This window comes from Gobius niger (assembly GCF_951799975.1).
Source record: "Gobius niger genome assembly, contig: SCAFFOLD_32, whole genome shotgun sequence".
Lineage (NCBI taxonomy): Eukaryota > Metazoa > Chordata > Actinopteri > Gobiiformes > Gobiidae > Gobius > Gobius niger.
In genome coordinates this window covers 184,714-196,241 of record NW_027639254.1, presented here as the reverse complement: position 1 = coordinate 196,241, position 11,528 = coordinate 184,714, and the positions used below count along the sequence as shown (strand labels likewise).

At 39.9% G+C, this 11,528-nt stretch overlaps 1 protein-coding gene across 1 annotated transcript; it reads right to left on the bottom strand.

Annotated features, from left to right (window-relative positions):
* Nucleotides 1–785: 785 nt before the first annotated feature.
* On the bottom strand, nt 786–8,052 carry rps13 (ribosomal protein S13). The gene is made up of 6 exons (XM_079583146.1): nt 7,948–8,052; nt 5,192–5,240; nt 4,057–4,135; nt 2,650–2,819; nt 1,182–1,282; nt 786–857 (listed from the first exon to the last, which is right to left on the bottom strand). The coding sequence occupies exons 1-6, from the start codon at nt 7,968–7,970 to the stop codon at nt 824–826; spliced, it is 456 nt and encodes a 151-aa protein (XP_079439272.1). The 5' UTR covers nt 7,971–8,052; the 3' UTR covers nt 786–823.
* Between the last annotated feature and the right edge of the window lie 3,476 nt (nt 8,053–11,528).

Sequence of the window (11,528 nt, the reverse complement as noted above, 5' to 3'; positions counted from 1 at the left end):
AGTTGCAGATCTACACATTTCCATCATTATTTGTCTGTTTTGTTGCGACTTTAATTTGTCTTTTTTGTGTCAAATTTTTTATCATTTCGTCGTTTTTTTTAAATCAACTTGTCATTTTGTCACATGCCATTTTTCATCAATTTTTTATCAGTTTCTTGTGACATTTTTGCCACTTTTTCGTCAACGTTTTCTCACTTTTGTCACATTTCCATCATTGTTTTCGTCAGTTTTGTTGCCATTTTCAGCTTTTTTCCAGAAGCCAAACTGGAGAAAATGTGCTCGTTCAGGCGGGAATTAAGGGGTTAAAAAAATGGGGGAAATATTAGCAATACAGGGGGGGAAAATTAGACACAAAAAAAATAGCGGCAAAAAGGGAGGGGGGATTATTTGAGCTGAAACAATGAAGCTCCTGGAACAGACTTGGATCTATGTTTCTTTTTTGGTTCCTATATCAGGTGGAACTAAACCCCAGCCTGTTTGAGTGAATCCTGCATGTGGAACCCACAGGTCTCCAGCCTGAGCTCCAGCCTGAGCCCCAGCCTGAGCTCCAGCCTGAGCTCCAGCCTGAGCTCCAGCCTGAGCTCCAGCCTGAGCCCCAGCCTGAGCTCCAGCCTGAGCCCCAGCCTGAGCTCCGGCAGAGGCTCTCCCTGCTCTCCCTGGGGACTCGTCTCATTAACGATGGTGTAACACTGGTGTAACTGTTGACTCAGACTTTCAGCCGTTTCAAAAACAAAAGCCCGTCTGCAGGAGGAGGAGGAGCCAAAGGAAAAACACCAGAGACCAAGTCAAATTTAACACGTTTTTATTCATCCAAAAAGAGCGTTTACGCCACGAGAGCAGAAGCTGTGGACGACTCGCTGTGGAGACAAGAGGAACCAGTTAGAACCAGTTACTAAACACCACACACTTCTACAAACTTCTATATCAAATCTGTTATTTAGACTTAATGGCTGAAAAAAGTTGTGTGTGAAGGGGACTGGCAGAGGCGGCACTGTTAGCCACTCTGCTAATTGACCTCCATGTTTCTGTAGCACAGTAGAAATATCTCTGGTCCAAACACGAGGAGCAGGACAATGAACTGTGCGAACCCAGCGACTCACGTGGAAGGTCCATGTAAAACCTGAATACTTTTACTGCTAACGTACGGCTTCAGCCTCCTGTGAGAGAGTAAAAGTACGTACTACTTCCAGTTGGGGGCCAGGACCCTCTTGGTTTTGTAGTAACGAGCCAGTCTGTGGATCCTGCTCTCGATGAGGATCAGGCGGAACTTGGCGTCTTTGTCCTGACGGGAAAGAGACAAACATTAGACCCAGACTCTGCCGACCCTCAGAGGCTTTGTGAACGCTGTGGACTGTGGAGCCAGGTCCGGCTGACTGGCTGTGACTGGCATTACCACTGCAGGTGCATGAGCGTCAGACGGATCGTGAGCTCTGGAAATCATCAAACACTCAGATATCCACTTCATTAGGTGTGTTTAAGATGAAGTGGCCTCGCCTCGATTCCAGACGAGACCAGGCGGTGGCGTCAGAGGGCGAGAAAGGCGCCTCTAATCAAGTCAGACACATCTCAGCCCCGAGAACAGAGAGGAGCCTCAGGTCACGCAGCGTCTCACGTTTGTTACAAAGAGTTTGGGAATAAAACTATTGTTAAAGTTTGTGACACATTTGTGCTTCTCCCACACACCAGACAGACCCATCACTACAGCGACAATAACAGACTCTCCTCTTACAGTTTAGGATTAGAATAATAAACTTATGCTTATTTAAATGTGGGCCATTTGTCGAACACGCAGCACTTTCTGTCAAATATGAAGCATTTCTGCAGATTTAAGTAGATCTGTGATGAGTAAAAAGGATGCAGGAGCTGCGGAGCGTCAGGGCAACACGTTTCTGATCTAAACACAACACGTCTCCGATCATCTGTCAGTCCTCTGTCAGCAAACGTGTTTACAGCACTTCATTTCCCACAATCCCTTTGGCCTTTGTAGTTCAGCCGAGCGAGGCGGAGAAAAGCGACTTCGCTCGCCGACCCAAGGCGCTCCAGCCGCCTCGGTCTCACGAGAATACGGCACCGTCGCACAGGTGAAGTCAGAGCGATTCTGACCGGCTGCACCGCTCGCCTGCAGCGCCTCGCTCATCTTAAACACACCTACTGGTCTGTTTCCTCTCCAGGTGTTTAAATACCGCGCTCTCATTGGCCCCTTACCTTCCTGTTCCTCTCCAGGTGCTTGTATACTGACCTCTCATTGGTCCAGGTGCTTAAATACCGCGCTCTCATTGGCCTCTTACCTTCCTGTTCCTCTCCAGGTGCTTAAATACCGCGCTCTCATTGGTCCAGGTGCTTGTACACTGCGCTCTCATTGGTCCAGGTGTTTAAATACCGCCCTCTCATTGGTCCTTACCTTCCTGTTCCTCTCCAGGTGCTTGTATACTGCGCTCTCATTGGTCCAGGTGCTTGTACACTGCGCTCTCATTGGTCCAGGTGTTTAAATACCGCCCTCTCATTGGCCTCTTACCTTCCTGTTCCTCTCCAGGTGCTTTAACACTGCGCTCTCATTGGTCCAGGTGCTTGTATACTGCCCTCTCATTGGTCCTTACCTTCCTGTTCCTCTCCAGGTGCTTGTATACTGCCCTCTCATTGGTCCCTTACCTTCCTGTTCCTCTCCAGGTGCTTGCGGACGGCCACAGCCTTCTTGATGAGGTGGTACAGGTCCTCGGGCAGATCCGGGGCCAGACCTTTGGACTTCAGGATTCTCAGGATCTTGTTCCCGGTGACGAATCGCACCTGAGCCACACCGTGAGAGTCCCGGAGGATCACACCTGCACAGACACCACGGGTTAGATCTGCAGGAAACTGTTCAAGAGTCTGTGTGTTCCTGTAGGGCTGAGCTACACCAGCTACACCACAACTTTAACCACACCAGAGGTCACATTAACCGAAAATTCTCCGTCATTTACAGAATATTTTTTACTTTGACGGAAAATTTCAAAGGCCGTCCGTCATTTTGAAGGATTGAAAATCAAGCCGTAACGAAAAGACGCAGCTCTGCTGTTTTTCAGAGCACGCGGGCCTCTCTCTCTAAAGTTTCACACCGCGTCTTACAAGTTGTGTCACTGCCTCGCTCGCTTACTTTCCTGACCCGGGCGCTAACAACAACACGGGGAAGAAAACCACGATGCAAACGCGGTTAAAGACTAATAATATGGAGTGCTCTTCTCACGTAAGTCTCAGGATGAGCCATTGAGCTCACTCTCTTTCTTTCCCCCCCATGTGCATAGTGGCCCGTAGTGCAGTGATGGAACTGGTAAACATTGTCCCGTTCACCCACCGTTTCTTACATTCCGTTAAAATAAAAAAATAAAAAGCAAATAGTAAGCTCCAGTTTACATTTGTATGAGCGTAGTCTGAGACTGATGTTGAGGAGCAGGTGACTCTGAAACTCGTCTCCTCTGAGACTTTTACGCACCAGTTTATTCACATTTCTGCTGCAAAATGTACCAAGACTGTTCAGATCAGGTTTAGTTCAGCTCCATTTATCCTGCAATCTCACATTTCTACTAACATATATAACATGCAGCCTATATATATATTAATTAAAACAAAAACGCTTATGAGAGATTATTCATGAAGGATAAAAATTGCTCATGATGGATTTTTTTCAACCCTGTCCTTCAAAATGAAGGAGAGAAATGATCCCGAGCGAAACCACTGAACCACACTAAGACATGTGTCGTCAGAAGTGGAAGATCTGCACATTTACTACATCAGGATAATCTACAGCGGCAGGAAATGTGGGAAAAATAAAGGAGTAATTTAGGGGGAAAATGGGTTATAAAAATGAGGGGGAAGAAAAAAAACAATTGGTGGGAAATAAAGAAAAAATTGTAATAAAAATGAGGACAAAAATTGGGGGGAAAAAAATGAAGAAATGGGAGAAATAGTGCAAACATTGAGTGGGAAAAAAACTTAGTTCCTGCTTTGGATCCTTTCATTTCTCTCACACTGGACTGATAAGTTTAAAGCGGCCCCGCCCGGTCTCTCAGCTCTGACACTCACCGATCTGGGAGGGAGTCAGGCCCTTCTTGGCCAGTTTAAAGATCTGCTCTTTCACATCGTCAGACGTCAGTTTCAGCCACTGGGGGAAAAGAACAAGCGTTTACAGCAGGCGAGCGAGGGGCCGACAGGAGCCTCCAGTGAACAGTTCATATAATCACAGAATGAGCTTAATACAAGTGTTTCTTTGAGCTTTAGTGTCGACTCTAAGAGCTGTGGTTTAACCCCTTAACTCCAGCTTTACCCCAATCCAAAAGCTTCTGGAGAAAAGCAACAAAACTGAGACTGAAACTGAAATAATAATAATAAAATGACAAAAATGAATTACAAAAAATTGATAAAAAAAAAAAAATGACAAAAAAAAATGACAAAAAAGTGACGGAAAAAACAAACAAAAATGTATTTAAAAAAATGAAAAAAATGAAAAATTGTGATGAAAAATGACAAAAAATTAGCAAAAATGTGAAAAAAATTACTAAAACTTAATTACAAAAATTGATGGAAAAAAAAGGGATGAAAAAGTGACAAAAAAGTCACGAAAAAAACCGAACAATGACAAAAAAGTTACAAAAAGGAAACAAGGTGACGAAAAATGTACAAAAATTAAGCAAAAATGTGAAAAAAAGGCAAAAAATTGATTAAAAATGACAAAAATGTGACAAGAAATTGACCAAAAAAACAATTTGACAAAAAAATTACAAAATGTGAAAAAAATGACAAAAAATTGATAAAAAAAGAGACAAATTGATGAAAAAAAGTTACAAAAATGAGTTTAACACCCAATAAAAAAAAATGGAAAAAAATGTGATGACGTGAGGAAACAGATCCTCTGGGTTCAGGCGGGAGTTCAGAGGTTAATCCTTTTCACTTTGTCCCAAAAGTCAAACAGCTTCTTCTACAGAGATGTTCAAACAAACTCAGCGATCAGGACAAAACAAGCCTTTGTAAACGCTCCACATCCTGAACCTTTTAAACATTTACTACGTTCATCAGGGCTGATCCAGACCATTCTCTACAGGAACCCAGAGCTTCACTTTCCCTCTGAGGCGCTGGAGCTCCTCACGTTCACATCTTCACCTCTGTCCCTTTAACCTCGTCAGCACATCTGTATACAGTGTTCAGTGTGGGCGGGACTTACGGTGGGCACGGAGCGTCTGTACGGCAGCGCTGACTGGGACAAACCCTTTCTGTGGAGACGAAACACAAGCTCAGGGTTAGAACTGGACACGAGTCAGACCCGTCACACTGGTACTGATACAAACACCAGACTCACTTATGCTAAACACACGAGTCAGACCCATCACACTTACTGATATAAACACCAGACTCACTTATGCAAAACACAAGCTCAGGGTTAGAACTGGACACGAGTCAGACCCATCACACTGGTACTGATATAAACACCACACTCACTTATGCTAAACACGGGGCGTCTGCAGAGCTGGACAAGTCAAATCTAAGACTTTTTAAGACACGAAATCTCTAAAATAACACCTGTTTTTGAACAATATTTAAATAGACTGAAGAAAATCACACTCACAAAAATCCAAGAGTCAAACTGTTGTTAATTTTCCACATTAGGCATTTTAACCATTCAAGTTTGAACAACCTCATCCCATAATAAGAATATTGAGATTGAATAATTACTCACAATCATCAGCAGATATTTAGTTTGTGTGTTTAAAATGCTTTGTAAGACTTGAGCTGGTTAAACATTCACTGTTTCTAAAAATAAAAGCAGCTTTTCCGCTCACTCAAAACACTGTCAACTTTACAACTAATTAATGATCATTTGAATGATATTATTATTAGGCCAGAATCTAGTCTGGGTTTGATGTTTTCTAAACTGGTTTGTCAGATGTTTTAATGAACAAAGTGAGAAACGTGTTTCTAAAGTACGGCTGCAACTACCAATTATTATAGTAGTCGATTAATCGACCGATTATTTTCACGATGAATCGCTTGGCTGTGAAAAGTGATGGAAATTGTATTTCTTCATTTTTTTATCACATGAAGCTAAAGTGGATCCGCTCGAGGACGTGTTGATGGAGTAAACTTAAAGTAAATGTTTGTTGGAGGCTCTTTGTGCTAATTCTGCTTCTGATTGGACGAGGCAAAGACAGATGTTGATTAAATTCACAATGTACAAAACACTGCAGACCCTCACTTTAAAAACAAAGTAGGTTTTCATCAAATACATAAATATCATGACTTTTTTCCTCTATTTTAGTCTGTGTTTGCTAGAAAACGCTTCATCGATCACTGAAAGAGTCGTCTTTCTTTAGTAATCGCTTAGTTGTTTCAGGCCGATTCTAAAGTAACAGGAGCTTCACTTTCCTTCTGTCCCAGAGCAGAGGAGCGTCAGCTTTAGGGCTGAAACTACTAATCGATTAATCTTAAAAATAGTCGATTAATCAATTACAAAATAATCGTCAGTTGCCGCCTCGTTCGCTTTGTGTCTCCCAACATTTGGACAAACTTTATTGTGAATTATGTCGTTCATGACCTTGAGTTGGTTATTTACAGTGAAGGATTTACCCTGGATTTAAGACCAAACAGGCAGAATTTTAGACTTTAAGACCCCGCGGACACTCTGTGAATATGACCTTTGACTCTGAACCCCCCAGGTTTAGTGTTTATCACCTTTATAAAGCCTCTGTCAGGAGCTAAAGGAAACACATTATTTGACTCAATCTAAACGACTTCTTCTGCATAATTGACTGGATGAAGTGACATTAACAGATAGATCTGATCAAACTGAATGTTACATGTGCTGCTCTGGAAACAGGACCAGTGTCCACATTATTCACGCTTCTGCTCATCTGTAAAGTATTAAAGAACCAAATAAAGTCTCTTCATCCTGAAAAAAACTAAACCGATTTTCCTTCGACCAACATTAAACTTTGTTGTAAAAATGTGGCAGAACTGGAGGTAAAGGGACAAAACTGAAGACACACAGTCAGACACTGGTTTGATTTAAACAACAATAAGTGTGACTGTCAAAGCCCAGACTGTCCCGGGACACTCAGGACGACATACTGCTCATAACGAAGACAAAAGTTTATACAAACATATATATATAAACATATATATAAACATATATATAAGCAGGAGTCAGTTCTATGTGAGCCAGTCTTTGCTTGTTTATGCTCAGGGTCCAGAACCCCCGCCCTGGGCAAAGATACGCTGATAAACGTGTAGCTTGACTTGGTTTATAAGTTGAATTTCCTTTAAATAAACTAAACGTTGCATTTTTAGCCAAACTCAGTAAAGAGTCTGTCCCCCCAGTCCCAGAACATGAGGGACAGAGACACAATGAGAGTAAAACGTTATGAATGACAAATATGAATCTCCTGAATATAATTAAGTGTCAAAAGGATCGAGTTAAGAGTTTGTTCTGGCCCAGAAACCAGTGAAAAAGCGCCTTTAGAGCCGTGACAGTGTCCTCTTCACCCCGTGTCCCGGAGCAGCAGCAGCAGCAGTGAGGAGCTCCAGATGCTACCGGAGCTCCAGCCCGGAGCTAACCCGAGCTCCCCGTCTCTGCCCCGGCTTTAATCACGGCCAAACCCCGGTTTAACTGAAGAATCGCCCGTTTACAAACAGGTACGGGTCATGAATCATCTACATCTGACGAGGTTTTACTTCCAGAGGCCGTTTTCAACACGAGCCGTGACGTTAAAGCGAAGCTAACAGAAGCTAACGGGAGCTAACGGGAGCTAACCGCTGATCTCCGCATCCCCCGGGCTCTTTTATCACTTTTATTTCACTTTTTAACACCTTTTTTATCCCCGTTTCAGTCTGAGGCGGTGTCTAACGTGTTCCACCGTCACAATGACCCCTTAAACCCAACCTGTGGACTGGATTTCGTGTGTTTTTTCCGTTTTTCTCTCTTACCCGGGAGCGTGCATGCGACCCATGATGGCGGCGGAGGAAGAGAGAGGCCCACGCGAGGAACAAGAGGCTTCTGCGCACGCGGAGGACGTGACGTCACGAACCCGGAAATGTACTGGTCACGTGTTACAAAAAAAGCAAAAATATTTAAAATTGATTTTATAAAATAAAAAGAAAGACAGAAAAAATGTAGAAAAATAAAAATAAAAAAATCTAAATTTATTTGGAAAAAATAAACAAAAATAATGAATCAAAATTAAACTCTTTTCTGATGTAAATAAACCAAAACAAAAGTCAGACTCAAAGTTACTGCAGATTTTTATTTGAACAACCAGATCAAGCTTTTATTTTATTTTAATTAATTAAGATATTAAAGATATTCGCTAGTTTTTTTTCTCAAAAGTCTAAAACAGAGCACAGAGAGCTCCCCCAGGCCCGGGGGCCAAACCCGGCCCTCCAGCGCAGAACCTCCGGCCCCCAAGATGATTTTGAGAAATATTTTTATGCAAATGAGAAATCAAATACCTGTTAAAGTCTAAACATGTGAGAAATATCGTCAGTGTTTTAAAAAGGTCCTGTCAGAACGTCCCATATTATATCATATTATATTATACCTAAAGTGGGTCACGAGTCTAAAGGGAACTTTTATTCAGTGTTTCCACCTGAAACTGTCTCGTTCAACAGAAGCTCGTTTATACGATACACGACAGAGGAGTTTTGTTTGGGCCTCGAGTCCTGAAGAATCACTGAGGAAAAACAAAACATTTACAGCCAGGATCCTGATGAGGGTGCGAAAACACGAGCACATCACCCCCATCCTCCGTACACTGCACTGGCTCCCCGTTCAGTCCCGCATACAATACAAGGTCCTCTTGCACACCCATCACTGTCTGCACGGTGTGGCCCCCACTTACCTCACCGAACTGCTCACACCACACCCCTCAACCAGGACCCAGTCACTGACCTCACCGAACTGCTCCCACCACACCCCTCAACCAGGACCCAGTCACTGACCTCACCGAACTGCTCCCACCACACCCCTCAACCAGGACCCAGTCACTGACCTCACCGAACTGCTCCCACCACACCCCTCAACCAGGACCCAGTCACTGACCTCACCGACTGCTCACACCACACCCCTCAACCAGGACCCGGTCACTGACCTCACCGACTGCTCACACCACACCCCTCAACCAGGACCCGGTCAGGCCAACAGCACCGTCTGGTCATGCCCAGGACACGGCTCAAAACCATGGGCGACAGGGCCTTTGAAGCCGCTGCTCCCTGCCTGTGGAACGCCCTCCCGGACCACCTCAGGGCCCCACAGACAGTGGACACATTTAAAAAAGGACTTAAAACCCACCTTTTTACAAAAGCTTATTTTAACAGCTAATGCTTTGTTTTTTTAGTCCTGTCTTTTAATATATGTTGTGTTGTATTTTATGATGTTTTGTTTTTAACTATGCTGTCCACTGTAGCACTTTGAGATTTGGTGTCAAATGTAAAGTGCATTATAAATAAAATGTATTATTATTATTATTACAGAAAACAGCGTCTCTGACCTGAGTCTGCACCAAACACTGCCCTGCTCCACACGAGCACCTCCATCACCCACACATACTTATACTTATACTGAGTACTTATACTGAATACTTATACTTATACTGAGTACTTATACTGAGTACTTATACTTATACTGAGTACTTATACTGAGTACTTATACTTATACTGAGTACTTATACTGAGTACTTATACTTATACTGAGTACTTATACTGAGTACTTATACTTATACTGAGTACTTATACTGAGTACTTATACTTATACTGAGTACTTATACTGAGTACTTATACTTATACTGAATACTTATACTGAGTACTTATACTTATACTGAATACTTATACTGAATACTTATACTTATACTGAATACTTATACTGAATACTTATACTTATACTGAATACTTATACTGAGTACTTATACTTATACTGAATACTTATACTGAATACTTATACTGAATACTTATACTTATACTGTATACTTATACTGAATACTTATACTTATACTGAATACTTATACTGAATACTTATACTTATACTGAATACTTATACTTATACTGAATACTTATACTGAATACTTATACTGAATACTTATACTTATACTGAATACTTATACTTATACTGAATACTTATACTGAATACTTATACTTATACTGAATACTTATACTGAATACTTATACTTATACTGAATACTTATACTTATACTGAATACTTATACTTATACTGAATACTTATACTGAATACTTATACTTATACTGAATACTTATACTTATACTGAATACTTATACTGAATACTTATACTGAATACTTATACTTATACTGAATACTTATACTGAATACTTATACTGAATACTTATACTGAATACTTATACTTATACTGAATACTTATACTTATACTGAATACTTATACTGAGTACTTATACTTATACTGAATACTTATACTGAGTACTTATACTTATACTGAATACTTATACTGAATACTTATACTGAATACTTATACTGAATACTTATACTTATACTGAATACTTATACTGAGTACTTATACTTATACTGAATACTTGTACTGAATACTTATACTTATACTGAATACTTATACTGAATACTTATACTGAATACTTATACTTATACTGAATACTTATACTGAATACTTATACTTATACTGAATACTTATACTGAATACTTATACTTATACTGAATACTTATACTGAATACTTATACTTATACTGAATACTTATACTGAATACTTATACTTATACTGAATACTTATACTTATACTGAATACTTATACTGAATACTTATACTTATACTGAATACTTATACTGAATACTTATACTTATACTGAATACTTATACTGAATACTTATACTGAATACTTATACTGAATACTTATACTTATACTGAATACTTATACTGAGTACTTATACTTATACTGAATACTTATACTGAATACTTATACTGAATACTTATACTGAATACTTATACTTATACTGAATACTTATACTGAATACTTATACTTATACTGAATACTTATACTGAATACTTATACTTATACTGAATACTTATACTGAGTACTTATACTTATACTGAATACTTATACTGAATACTTATACTGAATACTTATACTGAATACTTATACTTATACTGAATACTTATACTGAATACTTATACTTATACTGAATACTTATACTGAATACTTATACTTATACTGAATACTTATACTGAATACTTATACTTATACTGAATACTTATACTTATACTGAATACTTATACTGAATACTTATACTGAATACTTATACTGAATACTTATACTTATACTGAATACTTATACTGAATACTTATACTGAATACTTACTTATACTGAATACTTATACTTATACTGAATACTTATACTGAATACTTATACTGAATACTTATACTGAATACTTATACTTATACTGAATACTTATACTGAATACTTATACTTATACTGAATACTTATACTGAATACTTATACTGAATACTTATACTTATACTGAATACTTATACTTATA

What these genes read in the sequence shown, in the direction of transcription:
- rps13 (XM_079583146.1), bottom strand. Translation starts at nt 7,970, where the DNA reads ATGGGTCGCATGCACGCTCCCGG. An exon ending in GGTCGCATGCACGCTCCCGG is followed by an intron (nt 5,241 to 7,947) that starts GTAAGAGAGAAA and finishes TCGTCTCCACAG; the next exon opens with AAAGGGTTTGTCCCAGTCAG. An exon ending in ACAGACGCTCCGTGCCCACC is followed by an intron (nt 4,136 to 5,191) that starts GTAAGTCCCGCC and finishes CTTTTCCCCCAG; the next exon opens with TGGCTGAAACTGACGTCTGA.